The sequence below is a fragment of the Saccharomyces mikatae genome (assembly GCF_947241705.1).
Source record: "Saccharomyces mikatae IFO 1815 strain IFO1815 genome assembly, chromosome: 8".
Taxonomy (NCBI): Eukaryota; Fungi; Ascomycota; class Saccharomycetes; order Saccharomycetales; family Saccharomycetaceae; genus Saccharomyces; species Saccharomyces mikatae.
The window spans coordinates 186,670-208,409 of NC_079263.1; the positions used below are offsets into that span (position 1 = coordinate 186,670).

Below are 21,740 nucleotides of genomic sequence, written 5' to 3' on the forward strand. Positions count from 1 at the left end.
TATGTTCTATTTGTATACTCTATTTTGTGATACTGTTATTTGTTTAGTCCTTCGACAACGGGTTCTCCACTTGAATGACAATACCACTTGCATTGTTCTTGACCACAGAAACCTGTGTCAAATCACAAACCACATAATCCGCACCAGCGTCGAACAGAACACTTTTGTCATACGAAGATGTTATTCCCACTGTTATAGCACCCATTGCTTTGCCAGCCTTTATGCCCACAGGTGCATCCTCGAAAACAACGTATTTCAGGTCCTTTTTGCCAGCTAATTTCAAATCTTGACACAATAAATCACGAGCTCTTGCATAACCCTCAGGATCTGGCTTGCCGTTTTTGACATCGAAGCCAGTAATGAAAACTTTAGGCTTCCCTACTGTTTTCAATATTGTCTCGAACCATGAAAATGCCAAGTACGGAGAACCAGAGGTAACAATGGCCCATTTTCTTTGAGGTAACTTCTTTTTGTTGTCTGTATCCACATCTAACGATAACAGCAAATCCTCTGCACCAGGAATAAGACTCACAGTATCCAAATAACTATCAGCCATGTCCTTTTCTAGAGCAAGAACACCTTTATTATCCGTGTTGTCCAATTTTGGGAAAAACTTCCTCATCATTTCTTGTGATCTTGCACCATGAGAATGCTTGAATAACTCGACAGGATCAACACCATGTTGGTGGCATAGCTTCGTCCAGGCATTTTCTGCCGCAGTTGTTGTGCTAACAATGGTTCCATCTAAATCAAACAGACATAGATCTACTGATAATTGTGGCATTATGGCTCAAAAAATTTTGTGTATATAACAATAACTTATCAATGACGTGCACTACCACTAAATCGAATAGTAAAATACTTCTGGTCTTTTTTCCATACTTGTTCTTATCAATGCAAAATGTTTCAGCGCATCAAGTTTTTGAAAAATCCTCGAGGATTAGACCCCTTTCCCCACAATTAAAGTAAATGACGGAGTGCAGTCAGTCCACGGAACTATTATCTGCGAGAAGTAACAAGGCCACTGCGTCGCTGTTATCGTCGAACACAGAACTGGTCATAAAGAGTAGGACAAGACTCATCACAAAAGCCTCAAAGGCGATATAGTACATGAAAGCTTTTTTCATTAATGAAGATTAGGATATAACCATCTCCAAAAAGAAACAGAAAAAAGAACTTTTACTGTTCACAAATTATGAAGTCATACAAAATCCAACTTTTGCCTATACATACGTTCTATCTATGTACTCTGTTTCGTCATATTCTTATTTGTTTGGTCCTTCGACAACGGGTTCTCCACTTGAATGACAATACCACTTGCATTGTTCTTGACCACAGAAACCTGTGTCAAATCACAAACCACATAATCCGCACCAGCGTCGAACAGAACACTTTTGTCATACGAAGATGTTATTCCCACTGTTATAGCACCCATTGCTTTGCCAGCCTTTATGCCCACAGGTGCATCCTCGAAAACAACGTATTTCAGGTCCTTTTTGCCAGCTAATTTCAAATCTTGACACAATAAATCACGAGCTCTTGCATAACCCTCAGGATCTGGCTTGCCGTTTTTGACATCGAAGCCAGTAATGAAAACTTTAGGCTTCCCTACTGTTTTCAATATTGTCTCGAACCATGAAAATGCCAAGTACGGAGAACCAGAGGTAACAATGGCCCATTTTCTTTGAGGTAACTTCTTTTTGTTGTCTGTATCCACATCTAACGATAACAGCAAATCCTCTGCACCAGGAATAAGACTCACAGTATCCAAATAACTATGAGCAATATCCTTTTCTAGAGCAAGAACACCTTTATTATCTGTATCATCCAATTTTGGGAAGAACCTTTTCAACACCTCTTGCGTTCTTGCGCCATGAGAATGTTTGAATAACTCAGATGGATCAACTCCATATTCGCGACACAATTTAGTCCAGGCTTTCTCTGCAGCCACCGTTGTACTCACTATAGTACCATCTAGGTCGAAAAGGCATAGATCCGCTGAAAATTGTGACATTATAGTTTGAACGTCTTACCGCGTAACAATATTACTGACTATGCTTATTAAAACATTATTTCCCACAAACTCATACTAATTGTTGATTCTATACATGCTATTTATATCGCTAGGTAGTAGCAGGGCACCAGAGTTCATAATATCGAAGATTTAAGCCCCTTTCCACGACTGAATAATAGGCGTCTTATAATAACGGAAATACTCTCGGAAAAGTAGGTATACTCTGACGTGTCTTTGTCACGGCACATAACGGACACTGGTAGTTACAAGAAGCCAAGACTATTATAAGAATGCAAGGGGACGTAATAGATGAAAGTGTGCTTAGTTTACCACAACGCGTGTTTGTTGACAAGCAATATAACGATGAACAAAGCGGGAGAGATTAAGCTTGAGATCAAAGACAGGCAGCTCTTCTGGCAAGCAGTTAGATTGATGGACGTATCATAATTCAGGTATGTGATAATTCCACTAACTTAACTGTGGATTGGCATTCGAGGGAACCTCAGGACCCTTGGGTTGTTAGTTGAAGAATTTCGTCATCAAATTTTTGTTCCCTTTCGGGCGTCGTTAAAAAAGAGAAAGTTCTAAAATGTATCATAAACGACAGCGATTTTGAGAAACTGCATTGAATGTAAATTGCTCGGAAGTGGTTTATATATTACTATAGATTGGCTCAAACGTCTTGAATGCTCGAAAGTTGAAGTGCACGAGAATTTTGGCTAGCAAGAAATAGTTAGACAAGGGATAAAAGTAGTTGCGCAATGAATTGGTCGTTTATACTACAACTGCTAATAACATTATTGGTAATTCTGCTGAGCGCCAATTGGTTGCTCAGTTCTTTTCTATTAGATTTTAAGAGAGACCTTACGGCAGTTGCCCTATCACAACAATCCAGCATATCCAGTGTTCGTAAAGAAAATGAAACAGCATATTATAGAAGCATCTTAGTACCCACTGGGTTCCCACTGACAACAGGATTGGGGCTTTCTTTGAAGTATAAAATAAGAAATGGTAATTTTGGTGATGTTTGGAATGCCATAATGGAGGTTTCCAAGGGAAAAAATACCATTAAGTTTACTGGGGACGAGAAAAGTCTTTCGTTAGGTGAACTTAATGGTATGGCCAAGCGCATATTTGGGAAACTATCTACTGAGAATTTCAAAAACATCGGTATATCTAATTCCATTGCAACGTTAGAAGGCTTCACGCTCACATTGGCTTCCTTAATGGTCTCTCTAAAGACTGGTTCTATACCTCATTTTTTGCCAGCGGTTCCTAGACAGCGGGTAAATGATCTTGACGTTCTGATCATCGATTCATGGAGATCTTTTAAGATGCTAAACGGCAGCGAGGATTGGTACAGGCTAATAATTGTTTGCGATGATCCCACAAGATCACCAGAACTCGATGCAAACAGTAAAGTTACTACTTGGAAAGAACTTGTAGAAGGGTTTACTAACGATACGGAGTACCAATATACACCACCAGATGACAACTCTGACGATAAGAAGCCTTTTGCATACGTAACTTCCCCATGGAATGGAACGAATAGTTTTAACCAAATCTGCCTGGTGAGTAATATAGCTGAATTCATTAAGGGCTTCCCCTTGGGCAATGAATTGAATAAAAATGAACACTTGACCATTTCATCAAAACTTGCAACGTCCAGTACTAGTCTACAAATTTGGGGAAAACTTTTTGCAGTTTTACTGCATGGCGGTTGTGCATCGTTTATCAACCCAGCAAATTTGGACTGCAAGTCCTTGCAAGAAACTACACTTTTATTTATTGAAACAAGAGATGTTGCCAAATTACTAAATTCTAGTTCGAAAAGTGGATTGCTAAATAGAATTTGCTTATCCTGGGCCACAAATTTACTGAGCGAGGGTATTTTTACAAAAATTGCCAAAATGGAGCCACATTCTCTTGACAGATTAAGATGTGTTTATTTAACGGATAGTATAAAGGATGCTGAAGTTATCTCAACGTTTCCTGAAAAAATTCCTATTCTAGAAAAAAAGAATCAAAGAACCACTCCTAGTACCAAACAGTTGAACAAGATAAGAGCGCAGTTAGCATCCCGTGTGGTCCTTGAATTATATTGTCCATATGCTATTATGGGTCCTGTAGCACATACCAACTTTTACGATTATAGAGTTTTTGAGAAATCAGTAGATGACAGCGTTGTTTGTTATGGTACATTAAGCACTAACTTAGAGGGAAAAATGGTGGAGACAGAAACTAACCCTCGTTTAAACATAGAAAAGAGGCAAGGTATGTTGTGTATTCGTGGCTTTAGCATAGGTAAACCAGTAGAGTTAGATCGTCTGGAGAAAGCTTTGCATTTAGCTGAAAGGTTTGGAGGGGGTGAAGGCTGGATGCCTTTAGTTGGCGTATTTGGTCTGTGGGGCCAGGACGGTTGCCTATACATCTATAACCAATAAGCGTTACTTATTGCTTTATTGCTTTATTATTATTTATTATTATTTTTATTATCAATATTTCTATATCTCCATGGTTAGTCAAAATGTTCCAATCAGCTGTCATTTTTCTCTTGGTCATTCCTGATTTACTATAAGGCATTGAGTCTCGATAATCAGTCATATTTTAACTGGCCATCAACACAATTCCAAAAGTCCGTGATATATTTTGTTTGTTCGTCACTTTCATTGTTTATTGTTCCTCTCACAGCTAAATATGTCCTATTATCGACTCCGATATTCCACTCATCTCTATTGGCACCCACTATACGACCGCCTACCTCTTTTAAAATACACCACCCCGCGCAAACATCCCATGAATAACAGCCTCCATCCCAATAACTATCTAGGTATCCCATAGCTATATAGGCCATGGTCATTGCAGATGATCCTAAATTTCTGAATCCGTGAACAAAACCGTAATCACAGGATAATAATTTCTCATAAGTAGCCATTTTTGTCTTAAAATTCTTTCCCTCTCTAGCTGAACCTGGTTGTAATGCCACCACGGATTTATTTAATATTAGAGAACCCATAGACTCTAGTTTTGATTTATAGTCGTAGTCTTTATTATTGACCCTCATACCGTTTCCTTTAGATGCTGATACAAGAAGGTTAATGTGAGGATTGTAAATAACACCTACTACGGGTTCTTTGTTTACCGTTAGTCCTAAAGAAGTACAGCTAAATGGAAAGTCATGAATAAAGTTTGTGGTCCCATCAATTGGATCAATAATGAAAGTAGGATCATCGGTAATCATAGTCTCCCCTTTCACGTAACTCTCTTCCCCAATGAATTTGAAATTTGGATATTGAGCTCTTACCGACTCCCAAATCAACTTTTCAACTTGCTTGTCGATAGCTGTCACGATATCAACCCTTCTGGAACCAGTTTTTAAATCATAATCCTTTTGGGTGCCTGATTTGGATTTGATTATTGGACCTACTTTTTCAGTAGCTAGCTTACACAGGAATTTCTCAATAGAAGATAAATCAATAGTCATAATATGTTTGGATTTAGTTGTACTGACCAATAACTTTCTTGTTCTAACAAGAAATGATGAGAAAACCCATGCTATATAAGAAAGAATTAAAGAAGAAGTAAGAGATAAAAATCATATATTAGTACCATTTTTAGAAGTACAAGGTGTGCAACGATGAAATCACTCGATGCATCATCCCAGAAATTTTTTTTTTCTTACATCATCAGGTGGAAAATCTCGCAATGACGCACGCATGTTGATACTCTTCCAACTTTTCCGGTGAACAAAGGAAAGACCTTCTGTACATGAGAACATGTATTGTTGATACAGCCATCTCCTAATCCATTGTCCATTGTCTACGAAATATTCTAGATTGACAGGTTGTGAATTTTCTTATCTGTTACATGTGCTTTCACTTATTTAACATACATATTAATGTCATGAGCTGCTTTTAAGCTATTGATCGTATTCATGTTCATGCAAATAAGCAGCAACAACATCACGATCTCTGTTCACCCATTGTGCCCTGGCTCTGATAGTGTCTAGTGCCTGAGCTAAGGTTTGATCATAACCTTTAGTGACCTTTTTACTATAGAATGCATTAATTTTTTCAAGGTCTTCAAAGGATGTGAAGTTAGCTAAACCTAATGTCAACACGCCTCCTAACACAGGTGAACCTGGTTGTAGTCTCTTGGAAATTTCATCCCAATGTTCTTGCATCCATGTCCACAATCTTTCAATACCCTTCTTGTGAGTTCTGATACCTTGCATTGGGATGTAGAAATCTTGGTTCAAAACTGTCCCATCCAACAGATAAGACAAAGTTCTTTCTAAAAGACTACTATCTTCAAACCTACCCAAAGCTCTCAAGGCAACAATTTTCTCATCTGAGGAGACAGGATTTTGGTATATATGGAAAATCTTTTCGTAACTATCTTGTTCACCAATCTTGGCAACAGTACTGAAAACAGTTGGCTTGAACAGTGCAGGAATGGCACTTTCGTCCCCATTGGTGTATTCATCAAACATTTTCACAGCAATGGATTGCATCTTTTTATTACCTGAAGTACATGCGGCATTGAAAAGAGTGACCTTTAATCGTTGTGTGGCAAAGGTGTCAGTTTCGTTGATATTCCATCCCAATTCAGAAAGTTTGCTAGATACTAATTTCAAAGTAAATTTATTAAGAGAATCTAAAACATTTTTAGGTTCGAAAACCCAAGTAGATTTCAGAGCGGATAAACTGTTGGTAATTTGTTCCCAAACAACAAATGAGTCCTCAGTTTTCCAATTGGAAATCAAGTTCAAAAAGTTTGTAGTGGACGTATAGCCAGATGCAGAAAGAGATTTTGCATCGGCAACTAAGCCAACACGATCTTCAACGGATAATAAATTCGCCTGCTTAGACAGCTTGGCCCATCTTTCGTCCGAATAAGAAGTAATAAAAATACCAGATTGATCACCATTTATCTTGAAGAAGTCTTGGTCTTTTACTTCAAAAGTAGCAGATCTTTTGTTTAATACTAAAGAGTTATCGATGCCTGTATGATCTTTAAGAGCCAATAAAATAGGGTATATGGTGGTGTCCTCTTCCTTTTCAACATCTCCAGTACTCAAATAACGATGCTGAGATAATATAATTTCATTTTTCTGCTCCCTAACAGATAGTACTGGAAAACCGACACTTTTAGTCCAAACGTTCATCACCGAACGCACATCCTTACCAGAAGCGTCTGTTAAGGCGTCCCATAAATCTTCGGTTTTCGCATTACCGTATTTGAACTTATTCAAATATTGGGACACACCTTTAATGAAAGTCTCTTCACCTAACCATTTTGAGATCATCCTCAATAAAGAAGATCCTTTAGAATACGAAATTGCATCAAATATCTGATTAATTTCGTCTGCATTCTTAACGGGAACTTCAATTGGGTGAGAAGATCTTAGTGAATCTAAAGTTAAAGCACGCTGTAAGTTGTCAGTAACGTATTGTTCCCAAACTTTCCATTCTGGTTGAAACTCATTACAGGAGTACCATGACATCCAAGTGGCAAATCCTTCATTCAACCATAAACCTTCCCACCAGTCCATGGTAACTAAGTTGCCAAACCATTGGTGAGCTAGCTCATGTTGAATGACCTCGGCAACTCTCTGAATGCGGTCTAAACTCGAATTTTGCATGTCTAATAACAAGTCGATAACTCTATAAGTAACCAACCCCCAGTTTTCCATGGCACCCGCGGAAAACTCGTGAACCGCCACCATATCCATCTTTGGCAACGGGTATTCTATTCCAAAAGTATTCTCAAAAAAACTTAAAGTCTTAGCAGCCAAATCGGTAGCAAATTGTCCAAGTTTTTCATCGCCTGGAGTGGAATAAACTCTCACTGGAATACGGAAACCATTGTTTTCCACGTATTTCAAGTCGGCTACGATAAATGCTACTAAATATGTAGACATTTTTGGAGTAGTATTAAAAGTTGTAAATTTTCTCCCTTCTTTAACTATTTCAGTTTTGACATCCATGTTAGACAAATGAGTTAGAAACGGTTCAGAGATTAAAGTGATGTCAAAAGTAGCTTTCAAGTTCGGTTCATCAAAACAAGGGAAGGCCCTTCTAGCATCAGTAGCCTCCATTTGAGTGGTGGCCATGTACTTGGTCTCACCTGTAGCTTTATCCGTATATTTTGCTCTATAGAATCCAGCCATTTGGTCATTTAAAATGCCAGTAAACTTAATTTCTAACTTTGCAGTAGGTCCTAGATTCTCAAAAGTTCCATTAGGAAAGAAAAACGTGGCCGTTTGTTGATTTTCGTTTCTTCTAACTTCAATGGCACGGACTCCTTCAACATAGACAGAATGCAGGTCTATTTCCAGGCAATTCAATTGGACTGAATTAATGGAATGATCGTTGATTTGCAAATCAACCTTGAGGGACCCTTCAAACCTAAAGGTTTCGAAGTCAGGTTCTAATGCAATGTCATAATGTAAGGGGATAACATTATTTGGCAGCACTTCACGACTCATAGTAAGCTGATACGGTATTCTAGTTTGATTAAATAGGAACACTCCAAAAGAAACGGCGGATTGAACTGAGTTCGGTCAAGAGAATATAAAACAATAAAATTAGGCAACACATAAAGTAAAAAGCTTGATAGCCATCAAAAGGGAAAAAAAGGAGAAGAAAAAAATGTGTCAAAGTCCCACATCTACTTCAGAAGCAGAAGAAAAAGTTTTCAGAAGGAATGAAAATGTGATGAAGATACTTGACGTTCAAAATTGCTTTTTCTCTTTTTCGCCGCGTCAAAAGGGCGTTTGCTGAAAATTAAGTAAGAAAATTCTTAAACACCTAAAGAAATGTGTCAACAATAAGGTTTTTCAAACTGGAGATGACAAGAACCTATATGGCGATTTGCAATGAAAAAAAAACCAGATTTCATAGAGTTGAGGAATCGCATTTTTTTCTTCTTTGAAGTAAATGAGAAAAGATTTTGTCCAGAGAGCAACCTGCATTTTTCAATCGTACGAAGATTGGGCGAGGACAATAATCACGAATACTACTGAAGATGAAGGAATTGGCCTCTAATGGTTGACTATTATAAGTTTTGTGTTACTATCACCGGAATTAGAACGGCGCTGAGTCCGGCATTAGAGCGGGGATTAGCACGCTTTACGCCGCTCGTGCGGTGTTAGCGTTGACTATTGTTAAAGATGAGTAATACGGAAAAGATTTTTCCAGCGATGGAGCGGAAATATATAATCCATTTAGCTTTGCAACAGTACTTGTCTCTAAATGCAATACAGTCGCTTTTATGCATATAAAGACCACATTTGACTGTACTTGGTCAATGGCATCTCATTCTATAGCTGGGACACATGTACACGGATATTACAACCGAATATGACCTCAGAAGTTCCAGCAACGAAAATGCAGTCATTGTCATCAAAACTTACAGAAGAAGAACATTGCTCAATACTTTTAGATAGAGAAGCAAAACTAGACTTGGAATTGAGTAGTGAACGAAACGATGACGGCGGAAAAGAGCATGAAGTAATCTTCAGAGAGGATCTGGCAGACCCAGAAGATATTGCGCGTCATATGAGCACAGTCCGCCGGTATTACATATCCTCCCTGATCACATTCACATCCATGGTAATTACGATGATCTCATCCAGTTGGACGCTTCCTTCAGCACACATCATTAAGTCATTCCATATCTCGCACGAAGTCAGCACTCTAGGTATTACGCTGTACGTGTTTGGATTGGGCATAGGTCCCCTGTTTCTGTCTCCACTAAGTGAACTATACGGACGAAGAATCACATTTCTATACGCTCTTACTCTCAGTATCATATGGCAATGTCTGACCATTTGGTCCAGAACCATCACAGGCGTCATGTTTGGGAGGTTTCTATCCGGATTTTTTGGTTCAGCCTTTCTTAGTGTGGCTGGTGGCGCCATTGCCGATATATTTGACAAGGACCAAATTGGTATTCCCATGGCGATATACACGACCTCTGCGTTTTTAGGACCCTCTTTAGGACCAATCATTGGCGGCGCTTTATACCATGAAAGTTATAAATGGACATTTATCACACTTCTAATCACTTCAGGGTGTTGTCTTGTTCTGATCATGTTCACCATACCTGAAACTTATAAGCCAATGCTGCTAATACGTAAAGCTAAGAGACTAAGAAAAGAGAAAAACGACGAGCGCTATTATGCCCCCTTGGAAGTAGTGCGAGACCAGACTTCTCTACTTTCTGCAATCTTCCTCTCAACCAGAAGGCCATTCGGACTGCTATTTAGGGACCGAATGATGAGTGTGCTGTGTTTCTATACTGGACTAGAACTTGCCATCATATATCTATATTTTGTAGCCTTCCCTTATGTGTTCAAGAAACTTTATAATTTTGGACCCATGGAGATAGCGTGCTCTTACATAGGCATCATGGTAGGAATGATTCTTTCTGCTCCGACTTGTTTGTTGTTCCAGAAAACTTTTGAATGGAGAGTCAAAAGAAATAACGGCATCAAGACACCCGAAATGAGATTCGAGCCTTTATTTTATGGTGCCTTTTTGACCCCGATCGGGTTGTTCATTTTTGCATTTACTTGCTATAAGCATGTTCATTGGATTGCGCCTATTATAGGGAGTGCCATTTTTGGTTCTGGCGTCTATTTCGTTTTTACCGGTGTTTTCGCATACACTGTGGATGCCTACCGAAGATATGCAGCCTCTGGCATGGCTTGTAATACCTTTGTGAGATGCATAATGGCTGGTATTTTTCCTCTCTTTGGACTACAAATGTACGAGGCAATGGGCGTGAACTGGGCCGGTTTCTTGTTAGCAATGGTCACAGTAGTGATGATCCCGGTTCCGTTCTTATTCACCAAATATGGCCCCCGATTGAGAGCCAAGTCGCCGTATGCATGGGATGATTAATTCACTTGCACACTTTTTCCTTTTGATGTTGCATAATTCTGTCCCGCTTACGTCATTGGTGGTAATTGATCCGGATCTTCAAAAGGCAACACGCGTAGGCCATTAAAAAACTAAAATTTTTGCACTTTTTGCATATTCCGCATATTTTCTTTCTTTTTCTTTATTTTTCTAGCTTTTTTTGGCTGCAATGCATACTGTATATAAATTGTATAAGAGTGGGCAGGATGTCAGGAAAGATCGGCATTGTTTTTAGTTGTTTCTTGAGAGTGATAACTGAAGCCAGAACTACATAGCCTGTAAAAAAAAAACGAAAGATGACTGTACAAATTCCCAAATTACTATTCTTGCATGGTTTCTTGCAAAACGGTAAAGTTTTCTCGGAAAAATCTTCTGGTATTAGAAAACTACTGAAGAAGGCTAATGTGCAATGTGATTATATTGATGCGCCAGTTCTTCTGGAAAAGAAAGATTTGCCATTTGAAATGGATGAAGATAAATGGCAAGCCACTCTAGATGCGGATGTTAACAGAGCGTGGTTCTATCATAGCGAAATCTCCCACGAATTGGACATCTCTGAAGGTTTGAAGTGTGTTGTCGACCACATCAAGGCCAACGGCCCATACGACGGTATTGTCGGCTTCTCCCAAGGTGCTGCATTATCCTCCATCATCACCAACAAGATCTCCGAACTAGTTCCAGATCATCCGGAATTTAAAGTCAGCGTCGTTATCTCTGGCTATTCTTTCACTGAACCAGACCCAGAACATCCTGGCGAACTAAGAATAACCGAAAAGTTCAGAGACTCATTCGCGGTAAAGCCTAACATGAAGACGAAGATGATCTTCATCTACGGTGCTTCCGATCAAGCTGTCCCATCTGTTAGATCCAAGTACTTGTACGATATTTACCTGAAAGCACAAGATGGTAACAAGGAAAAGGTACTAGCTTATGAACACCCTGGTGGTCATATGGTTCCAAACAAGAAAGATATTATCAGACCAATTGTTGAGCAAATTACCTCTTCCTTGCAAGAAGCTTCTGAATAAGTTGTGAGTTACACCTGATTTTTTTTAGCTTTTTCATTATCACACGCAGGGTGTGTGAAGTAAAAGGTTATATGCGTATATATATATATATATATATATATATATAATTGTGCTCTTTATAGAACGAACCATAAGTTTGTAATGCTTCTCTTTTTCCTTTCTGTATGTATCCAGCCCCGCTTGGCGCGAAAAATACACCCAGGGAATCTTTACGTTGCTTACAAAGAGCCTTTTTAACAGTACTAATTCACTATCTCGAAGAAAGAATTTAAAAACAGAAGAACTGCCTGAAAAAAAACTGAACTGAGTCTCAACGTCATTTTTCCTGATATTTCCAACAATACAAGTTTGTGCGGACGTTTATCTATACGGACAACCTCTCACAATAGCTTTTCGTTCTGACATTATACTCACGCATCATAATCATCATTAACACCCCATTTTTTTACTTTATAGTGTTTATGTTTAATGCCGTCTCAAGAATATGAACCTATTCAACGGAGTGATGAATTCCAAACAGACAATGATAACACTAGCCATGCGTATGATGACATCAATACCATCCAGGAGCTACCTCATACAACACTAACGCAGCCAGATTCAACATCCTGGAGTGTAATCAGAATGTTGAGGAAATATGCCAAATTTGTTGGTCCCGGTTTAATGGTTTCTGTATCGTACATGGACCCTGGTAACTATAGTACGGCCGTGGCAGCGGGTTCTGCTCATCGATACAAGCTTTTATTTTCCGTTCTGGTTTCCAATTTCATGGCTGCATTTTGGCAGTACCTCTGCGCCAGGTTAGGTGCTGTCACAGGCCTAGATTTGGCGCAAAATTGTAAAAAACATTTGCCTTTTGGGCTTAATATTACCCTTTATATTCTAGCAGAAATGGCGATTATTGCCACAGATCTAGCAGAAGTGGTGGGAACTGCTATTTCGCTAAATATTCTTTTCCATATACCACTAGCCCTTGGTGTGATTCTTACTGTGGTAGACGTTTTGATTGTCCTGCTAGCTTACAAACCTAATGGGTCGATGAAAGGAATTAGAGTATTCGAAGCGTTTGTTTCTTTACTGGTGATTCTCACCGTAGCCTGTTTCACGGTGGAATTGTTTTACGCCAAATTAGGTCCTGCCAAAGAAATATTTTCTGGATTTCTTCCCAGTAAAGCTGTTTTTGAAGGTGATGGTCTGTATTTGAGTTTAGCAATTTTGGGTGCCACAGTAATGCCTCATTCATTATATCTGGGATCAGGTGTGGTCCAACCAAGATTAAGAGAGTACGATATCAAGAACGGACACTACTCACCGGACGTGAACGATATGGACAACAATCACCATAATTACAGGCCATCTTATGAAGCCATCAGCGAAACTTTACATTTCACTATAACAGAATTGTTGGTCTCGCTTTTCACAGTGGCACTCTTTGTCAACTGTGCTATCCTTATTGTGTCTGGTGCTACTCTGTACGGGTCTACTCAGAATGCCGAGGAAGCTGACCTATTTTCTATTTACAACCTGCTCTCTAGTACGCTTTCTAAGGGAGCAGGGACAGTATTCGTGCTAGCATTGTTGTTTTCGGGACAAAGTGCAGGCATTGTATGCACCTTGAGCGGACAGATGGTTAGTGAAGGATTCTTAAACTGGACTGTTTCTCCTGCATTGAGAAGATCCGCTACAAGAGCCGTTGCAATCACCCCTTGTTTGATTCTAGTGCTTGTGGCTGGACGTAGCGGTCTCTCTGGTGCTTTAAATGCTTCACAAGTGGTGCTTTCTCTGCTACTACCCTTTGTTTCCGCACCTTTACTTTACTTTACCTCTAGCAAGAAGATCATGCGTGTACAGCTCAATCGTGACAAAGAACTTTCAAGAACTACGGATAAGCAATATGTAGTTAGCAAAAACGAAGACGATGAGACTATTGAGCTGGAAGACATGGGAATTGGCAGCAGCTCACAAGAGCGTGGCTTAGTTTCTCCTGCCATAAAATACAAGGACATGAGCAATGGGATAACAGTCACCGTGCTCGCAGTCATAGTGTGGCTGGTCATTTCGGGTCTGAACTTCTACATGCTGTTGGGCTTCACCATGGGTAAAGAAGTTCATCTCTAACCTAACTCTCTTAATTAGCACTAAGTAAACATTTTAATCAAGATCACTTTCACTTTAATATGAAGTCGAAATTAAAACGTAGACATGTTGAGTATACTAATGGCCTTGTCGCCGAATACGAGCCAATCAGGGTCCCGCGCGTTATTTCCGCCACTTGCTGCTCTGTTTGAATCTCCCTATGAAAAGGGACCTAATTGCTACGGGCAAAGCATTAATAAAGATCAAGGATTACTCGGTTATCAAGGTGACAGATCTCTAAGGTTACCTCATTTCTTTACAACCCATCTGAAGTTTAACATACCTATTTATAAATACGATTCCAAAAATTGTATTGAATCTTAAGTTGAATAGCAGAAATAAGCAAACGAACAATTGTATTTGACACATAAACTAATCAGCATACAACAATGTTATCGAGGGCTATATTCAGAAATCCAGTTATAAATAGAACATTATTGAGAGCTAGACCTGGTGCCTATTCTGCAACTAAATTGACCAGAAGCTCATTAATTCAAAGTAGGAAGTACTCTGATGCACATGACGAAGAAACCTTTGAGGAATTTACTGCCAGATATGAAAAGGAGTTCGATGAAGCATATGATTTATTTGAGGTACAAAGAGTGTTGAACAACTGTTTCTCCTATGATTTGGTTCCTGCTCCCGCGGTTATTGAAAAGGCTTTGAGGGCCGCCAGAAGAGTCAATGACTTGCCTACCGCCATTAGAGTATTTGAAGCTTTAAAATACAAGGTTGAAAATGAGGACCAATACAAAGCCTACTTGGATGAATTGAAGGATGTCAGACAAGAATTGGGCGTTCCACTAAAGGAGGAACTGTTTCCAAGCTCTTCTTAATTGTCATGAAAAAAGCTACTCCACAACGTTGTAGTTTTGTTGTCCTTTTTTTATTTGTGGAAAACTCCTCCATTAGAAATAAGATTCGTATTTATTTTGTAAAACGATTTTAGTTTTTATTTTTTTTTCTTTCCCTTTTACCTTATCATTTGTTTTAACTTAATGGATATTCATCTATTCAAGATTTGATAATTCAAAATGAACCACAGGATTAACAAGAGGTAAAAGTAAAAAAAGTAAAAAAAGAATATCTATACCTATCCGTTATGACTTTCACTTTGTCTTCTCTACTGTATTGCTATAACAAAATTTATTATTGGTAATGAGGGCTGGTCACAAATAACCTTTAGTATCTTTTGTTGATAGCTTTTTGTACGCTATCTGGTGGAGAACCAAAAGTTAAGATCATAAAAATAATAAATAACTATATAAAAGCGAAAAGTCAAGTATACGCCATTAAACAATTAATTTATCGTTGCACTGTGTTTTCATTCCTCATCACCCATATTATTCAATTGCGAAGTAGATATCACTTTATACTAAAACTTAAGGAAATGTTTCCAGAGAAAATTTTTTTTCAAACTCAAGCTCATCGCAAATTTGAAAAGTACCGAGAAATATCATTACTGTTAGGAATAGTGTGCTTAACAAGAGATATTCGATAGCAGACACACAACAAACCCACGTTCCTGAGTATACAGAATAAAATGGTCAAAAAGGGTAGTTCAAAAAAATCCACACCTGTGGGCACACCAAGCAAAGAAAAGAAGAAAGTTGTTGAAAAGAAGAAAGTTGTTGAAAAGAAGAAGGTTGCTGAAAAGAGGAAAGTTGCTGAAAACAAGTCTTCTGCAGTTATTCCTAGAGAACGAGTCACTAAAGCTGTTGGTGAGCTCATAAAATTTACCTCGAAGCCAGAAGGTAATGTCAACGAAGAAGAAGAAAAAAATGGTAAGAAAATGTTATTGGAAGATGACGAAGAAGAATTGAAGAAAGATTTACAATTGATCGTAGTAAATAATAAATCATTCACTGGGACTTCCAAATCTTTCAAGTTGAAATTATTAAATGTTAAACATTCTTTTTACAGGCCTTGGAAACAAGCCAGTGTAACTTCAGTTAAGGATTTTAAAGTTTTATTGGTTTTAAAAGATTCTGATGTTAAAAAAGTGTCACAAGATGATTTATTCGACAAGCTAGATTCAGAAGGAATCAAAGTTGATGAAATTATTTGCGGCAAAGATTTGAAGACAGTGTACAAAGCATATGAGGCCAGAAGTGCTTTTATATCCCAGTTTTCCTTGATCTTAGCTGACGACAGTATAGTTACATCTTTGCCAAAACTTATGGGAGGCAAAGCGTACAACAAAGTGGAAACCACACCTATAGCAATTAAAACGCATGCGAATAAGGAGTTTTCTTTAAAGACTTTGACAAACAATATCAAAAAGGTATACCTAAGTCAATTGCCTGTCAAACTCCCAAGAGGTACCACTTTGAACGTCCACTTAGGTAATTTGGAATGGTTAAAGCCAGAAGAGTTCGTAGATAATGTTGAATTAATCTCAGAACAATTGATCAAGGCGTTCTCAATCAGATCCATTTTTATCAAGACGAATAAATCGCCTGTATTGCCATTATACTATAACCAAGACGTTCTTGATGAACTTGTCGCTAAAAAGGAGAAAACTGTCGAAACACATGAAGACAACATGGTTACCATTGATGGTGTCCAAGTTCATTTATCTACTTTCAACAAGGGTTTGATGGAAATTGCTAATCCTTCTGAATTGGGCTCAATTTTCTCCAAACAAGTTAACAATGCTAAAAAGAGATCTTCTAATGTGCTTGACAAGGAAGCTAGTGAATCTGAAGCTGTGAAGAAAGCTAAAAGTTAGTTGGTTTCCTTATCTTTCATCTTTCCTCTCATCTTTACTCTTGTATGAAAGCAAAACTTGAATTTTCATAGAGTGCGGCGCATATGTATATATATCTATATATGTTTAAAGTGTATATTAAATATAAAGTCATTACCTGATATTAACTTCTCGGTCTAAGAACTTGTACGTTTCTGAATCATTTCCTTATGGTGCTAGCGTAGTTTACCATTGAAAAATGACTTGAAGAAACGAATTCTTAGTAAAGATAGGTAGTAAACAGGGTACATTTAATTTCACTTAGCGAATTTACCAACCCATTTAAAAATATCATGAACAAAGCGAACTGGATATAATAGTAATTTTATCGTTTATTTCTTAAGGCATGTACACGATATATACTTACCTTATCTTAATTACTGACATAAATACTTATAAAATGACAAACCGTTTAAAGAAAATGCCTTGTAATACTCAAACTGAATATCATAGTTGATCGGGTTTCTTTCCTTAAAAAAAAATAACAGCAAACATATGAATATAATAAAGATTTTCATTTATCTATTCAGAACAGCATGGCTTCTTAGTTTTTTCAGACTTGTTACCGCAAGGGCATTTTTCGTCGCTATTACAGCCTGTTGGGCAACTGCACGATTTTTGACATTGTTCATTGTTTTTGCAGCTACCACATTTGCATTGGCATTCATGACCTTCGTTTTGGGAGTTAACTAATTCACTGAACATTTTGTATGATGGTTGATTGGATATTTTGTTTTGTTTTGATGGTTTCTATAGATTGTGACAAAATTAAGTAAAAGTTCTAATGGAAACAACATCAAATTAAAATATTTTTGCTCCTCTTTTATATGATTCTGGCATTCTATCATTGTGCTTGTAGTCTTTTTTGCTGGAAGGCTCTCAGCGGAAAAGGCGCATCGCATCACTCTTTTTGCTTCTAGAAGAAATGTCAGCAAAAGAATCTCTAAAAATTAGCAGCAATAATGTCTTTCCTAATAATTGGAACAATGCCCCGACAATTAAATTAAACAAATATAGGAGTAATAATCAAAATTATCCATATAAACCTTTACACACACAAAGAAAATAATACAAAAGTGTTCTAAATACAAATACACACATATACATATGTACGTATAGCGTCCAAATGTTGGTCATGGGACCTCTTTTCCTAATTATAAAATGCATCATAGAAATCATTGAAGTTTGCCGTAGTAATACCTAGATTATCTGATTCTAGTTCCTTGTCAATTATTATATTCTTTTGGAAAATTTCCCTTTCCATTAAGAAATCTGAAATTTCCTTGAATTTCAAATATATTTTGTTTAGTTCACTGACAGGGAACTTCAAGAGTACGTTTTTATTTTTCACTGACTGACTATAATCTGTGGCATTATTATTATCCGAGTTCCTCGCAAAATTTTGTTTTTTCTTGCTGAATCTCAACATGTATTTGACCAGATTCAAAGCTTTGTTGAAACTTTTGTTAGGTTGAAAGTTATCGTTGTTATTCATCTCATTTCGTAAAAAAGATATGATAATCTCTAGTTTTTTCAAAATTTCCAAAATTTTATCATGAATCAAAAGTAATTGAACGTTAATTTCTTCGTTCGAAAGGTTCTTATAAAACTCATCATATAATATCACTTCACAACGTTGGAAAATAGCAAATGTTATCATTATGAAATTCTGTAAGATTTGAATAAATTGGTGTGTGAATAAAAACTCATTACCACTGGAATTGAAATGATTTTCGATACTTGAAAACGATCTTATCGACTTAATTGGAAAAATGAAATTAAATGACACTGAATAAAAAATTCGCATAGTAGAAATAATTTTCATCAGATTCTTTGCGCACTTTCCAGAACTTGATGCCTTATCGTTGTGAAGAGAATGTTGAACTCCCATGGATAATGATGATTCGTTTTGAATAAAAAAGAAAAAATTTGTATACGCAATGGTATTAAAAAAATTCAAAGTATCTTTCCACTCTCTACCGACTTCGTTATCATTTTCATATGAGCCCAATAATTTACTGACACCGGTAGTTAGTGTTTCTAATAAACTTTCAACTTGAGCCAAATCTACTGGCAAATAGAAAGGAATATCTTGCAGAGCATTTATCAATTTTGTTTGTGTTTCCAATAATTCTAAATCGTTAGCAATTGAAGGAATTTCATTTGTATCAATGGAAGAAGGTATTGGGGATAAGTTTTCAGTAGTGGATACCATGAATGAAGATTGACCTAGAAGTGAATGTCTTGAGTAGTACATTTTTTTTAAAAAATGAAATAATTTAAAATCATTTATCTGAAAGCTTAACAGACAATTCAGGTCTTCGTCCAAGTTAGATTTTTGATCATCATGCATATACAAAGATTCATAAAACTTTGTAATTGCGATGAATTTGATTGTCTCTTGATCATAAGATTCAAGATCTATCAATGTTATTTGGCTCCGAATCAACCTCAAATTGTTTAGTAATTTCAAGACGTCAACATTAATGGCCTGCCTATTGAATAAAGTAATTGAATCGTTCAAAAGTAACAACAGCACAGTCAACTGACCTAATTTAGTCAGTTGGGATAAAGGAAGGTTATTAGTTGTGAAGGAAGAACAGGACTCGCCATTTGGAAAAGATTCATTAACAAATTCCAGTAAGTTGGTCTTGTCTAAGATTGGCAAAAACTCTTCAATATTGAGATTCCCGACCATTTCAGAGTTTAACATATCAATAATTGCTGCTTTTGATGGAAAGTTCACCTTGCCAACTTCGGTAAATTCCTGGTGACTATTATCGACATTGGGATTAATTTTGAACTGGTTGATATGGCAGATATCGTGCAAAATATTATAGAACTTGAAAAGGTAATGATCTCTCAAGATAATGAAGTTTTTGGTGAAAAGATAGTTAGGAGTATCCCTCAAAGGTTTCACCTGAACTAAACTTTGAACGTCTGTCAATGCTAAGGCTGTAAAGCATTTTTGTAAAGACGTGGAGGGTTCAGAATTTGGATGTTCAAACTCAGTTCTTTTACCACCAATCTTACTTTTTTTAGCGTTGTCACTTGTCTTGCCACTTTTGTTAGTGGTGGAACTACCGGCATTTGAATTCGACCTTTCTTTAAAGCTTTTCAGTTGTAAGTTTTGTAAATCTACCAATTTGTTTTTCAAAAAGTCTATTTCTTTGACCAGTACTTCCTCTTGAGTAAATGGAGAAGTCATCAAATCGAAAACTGCCGAATCCTGGTTCATACCAATATTGTAAGAGTAGGTGTGACCCGTATAGTCAAAGCCTTGCGCATTAACCAGTTGCAATCGCGTGTTGTATTCTCTGATTTGATCCATGGAGGGTACATCGGGACTATCACTCCTCACAATAGTGTTGCCATGAGCAGTACCATTAATGTTACTACTATTCTGACGAGGAGCAGTGTTATTATTGGTATTGTTATTTTGATAGCTAGCAGCTTTGTTCCACTGCATTGCGGTATCCACAGAGGGGTTAAATGAGAAGCTGGAAGCTTCCATCGACGTTTGCATTATCGGATACTGCGTTTGAATCATCACGTTTTTCTGATTTACACCGTTTCCCTGATTGAAATGGTTGGCACCTAGGCCATTGCCGTGCGTGGACATTCCAGATGCAGAGGGCACAGCAACCATCTTACCGGGTCCATCTGGATAGAAGCAGTCCGGTTTGTTATATTTGACACAATTCCCACATATTGGTTTTGCCCTGTCGCACCCGATCTTTCTCTTCCTGCACTGGGTGCAGGCAGGCGGCTTCCTCACTTTTCTCACTTGCATGTCCATCATGATTAAAAACAAACGGCAACGCTACAGCACTAGTCACAACAGACAACCACAGTACTCCTCTCATAAACTATCAAGATGCATTAAAAGAACAACAACTTTCTTCTTGTTCTTCCACTCTTTGCATCATTCCTGCAAAATATCACACTGCACGAGCTGGAATGTATAAGCACTTTAGTGAGTGTTTATGTCGAAGCTGTATTTCAAAGCAGCATATTTTCTCCAGTTAATCACTGATATTTGTGCTAGACTTGTGTGTTACCACTTAGGCGTCGTGTTTGACCCGTTTCCCCATGACCCCTCCTGTAGAACCTTCTTTTCTAAAATTTGCTTTATTATACCAAATTACCTTCAACTTTATATACTGAATTTGATATCGAATAAGTATGTATACTGTATAATGTTATTACTGAACAATTTATGAAGAGAGGTCAGATGTCCACTCACCACAATTTGTAATCTTGACCGGCTCCAAAGGTTTGTCTTGGGAATCTCTGGACACATGCTGTATATAATTGACCACATCCATGCCATCCACGACCTGGCCAAAGACCACATGCTTTCCATCCAACCATGACGTTTCTTGCGCAGTGGTAATGAAGAACTGGGAACCATTGGTGTCCTTACCACGATTGGCCATCGATAATCTACCCTTGCGATCGTGTTTCAAAGTAAAGTTCTCGTCAGGGAACGTGTCACCATAAATTGATTTACCACCGACACCTGTACCACGTGTGAAGTCGCCGCCCTGGATCATAAAATTGGGAATCACTCTGTGGAAAGTGGATCCGATGAACCCTTTCTTGGAATCAGTAGCAATACTCAGCTGATAGAAATTCTTGGCTGTCTTGGGACACACTTTTCCATACAGTCCAATAACAATCCTGCCCACTTTCTCTTCACCATGATTGATATCGAAAAACACCTTTTGCGTAATTACTTCCTCCTTTTCATCTATCAACTCGCCCACGTTTGATGCGATAGCATTAACGCTAAGCAATAATAACAGCCAATACCACAAACCGTTCAGTTTCATTCTGTTTACTCTTTGTTTTTCTTCTTTCTTTCTATTTCCTTCTTCTTGTGG

At 37.8% G+C, this 21,740-nt stretch overlaps 12 protein-coding genes across 12 annotated transcripts; 6 read left to right on the forward strand and 6 right to left on the reverse strand.

The window, feature by feature from the left end:
• Window positions 1-43: 43 nt before the first annotated feature.
• On the reverse strand, window positions 44-784 carry DOG2 (2-deoxyglucose-6-phosphatase; the record flags this gene model as incomplete). The annotated part of the gene is made up of 1 exon (XM_056222892.1): window positions 44-784. One exon carries the CDS (start codon window positions 782-784, stop codon window positions 44-46), a length of 741 nt encoding a protein of 246 aa, XP_056082538.1.
• Window positions 785-1,240: 456 nt separating this feature from the next.
• On the reverse strand, window positions 1,241-2,014 carry SMKI08G0890 (HAD family hydrolase; the record flags this gene model as incomplete). The annotated part of the gene is made up of 1 exon (XM_056222893.1): window positions 1,241-2,014. One exon carries the CDS (start codon window positions 2,012-2,014, stop codon window positions 1,241-1,243), a length of 774 nt encoding a protein of 257 aa, XP_056082539.1.
• A 761-nt stretch (window positions 2,015-2,775) lies between these two features.
• On the forward strand, window positions 2,776-4,458 carry DDE1 (Dde1p; the record flags this gene model as incomplete). Its single annotated transcript, XM_056222894.1, has 1 exon — window positions 2,776-4,458. The coding sequence occupies one exon, from the start codon at window positions 2,776-2,778 to the stop codon at window positions 4,456-4,458; it is 1,683 nt and encodes a 560-aa protein (XP_056082540.1).
• A 152-nt stretch (window positions 4,459-4,610) lies between these two features.
• INM1 (inositol monophosphate 1-phosphatase INM1) lies at window positions 4,611-5,498 on the reverse strand (the record flags this gene model as incomplete). Its single annotated transcript, XM_056222895.1, has 1 exon — window positions 4,611-5,498. The coding sequence occupies one exon, from the start codon at window positions 5,496-5,498 to the stop codon at window positions 4,611-4,613; it is 888 nt and encodes a 295-aa protein (XP_056082541.1).
• Window positions 5,499-5,933: 435 nt separating this feature from the next.
• AAP1 (arginine/alanine aminopeptidase) lies at window positions 5,934-8,504 on the reverse strand (the record flags this gene model as incomplete). The annotated part of the gene is made up of 1 exon (XM_056222896.1): window positions 5,934-8,504. One exon carries the CDS (start codon window positions 8,502-8,504, stop codon window positions 5,934-5,936), a length of 2,571 nt encoding a protein of 856 aa, XP_056082542.1.
• Window positions 8,505-9,378: 874 nt separating this feature from the next.
• On the forward strand, window positions 9,379-10,923 carry YHK8 (Yhk8p; the record flags this gene model as incomplete). Its single annotated transcript, XM_056222898.1, has 1 exon — window positions 9,379-10,923. One exon carries the CDS (start codon window positions 9,379-9,381, stop codon window positions 10,921-10,923), a length of 1,545 nt encoding a protein of 514 aa, XP_056082543.1.
• A 314-nt stretch (window positions 10,924-11,237) lies between these two features.
• On the forward strand, window positions 11,238-11,969 carry FSH1 (putative serine hydrolase; the record flags this gene model as incomplete). The annotated part of the gene is made up of 1 exon (XM_056222899.1): window positions 11,238-11,969. The coding sequence occupies one exon, from the start codon at window positions 11,238-11,240 to the stop codon at window positions 11,967-11,969; it is 732 nt and encodes a 243-aa protein (XP_056082544.1).
• Window positions 11,970-12,437: 468 nt separating this feature from the next.
• SMF2 (divalent metal ion transporter SMF2) lies at window positions 12,438-14,087 on the forward strand (the record flags this gene model as incomplete). Its single annotated transcript, XM_056222900.1, has 1 exon — window positions 12,438-14,087. One exon carries the CDS (start codon window positions 12,438-12,440, stop codon window positions 14,085-14,087), a length of 1,650 nt encoding a protein of 549 aa, XP_056082545.1.
• A 407-nt stretch (window positions 14,088-14,494) lies between these two features.
• Window positions 14,495-14,941, forward strand: COX6 (cytochrome c oxidase subunit VI; the record flags this gene model as incomplete). The annotated part of the gene is made up of 1 exon (XM_056222901.1): window positions 14,495-14,941. The coding sequence occupies one exon, from the start codon at window positions 14,495-14,497 to the stop codon at window positions 14,939-14,941; it is 447 nt and encodes a 148-aa protein (XP_056082546.1).
• Window positions 14,942-15,648: 707 nt separating this feature from the next.
• On the forward strand, window positions 15,649-16,836 carry CIC1 (Cic1p; the record flags this gene model as incomplete). Its single annotated transcript, XM_056222902.1, has 1 exon — window positions 15,649-16,836. One exon carries the CDS (start codon window positions 15,649-15,651, stop codon window positions 16,834-16,836), a length of 1,188 nt encoding a protein of 395 aa, XP_056082547.1.
• Window positions 16,837-18,004: 1,168 nt separating this feature from the next.
• On the reverse strand, window positions 18,005-20,656 carry SMKI08G0990 (Zn(II)2Cys6 transcription factor domain-containing protein; the record flags this gene model as incomplete). The annotated part of the gene is made up of 1 exon (XM_056222903.1): window positions 18,005-20,656. The coding sequence occupies one exon, from the start codon at window positions 20,654-20,656 to the stop codon at window positions 18,005-18,007; it is 2,652 nt and encodes an 883-aa protein (XP_056082548.1).
• A 415-nt stretch (window positions 20,657-21,071) lies between these two features.
• CPR2 (peptidylprolyl isomerase CPR2) lies at window positions 21,072-21,689 on the reverse strand (the record flags this gene model as incomplete). Its single annotated transcript, XM_056222904.1, has 1 exon — window positions 21,072-21,689. One exon carries the CDS (start codon window positions 21,687-21,689, stop codon window positions 21,072-21,074), a length of 618 nt encoding a protein of 205 aa, XP_056082549.1.
• Between the last annotated feature and the right edge of the window lie 51 nt (window positions 21,690-21,740).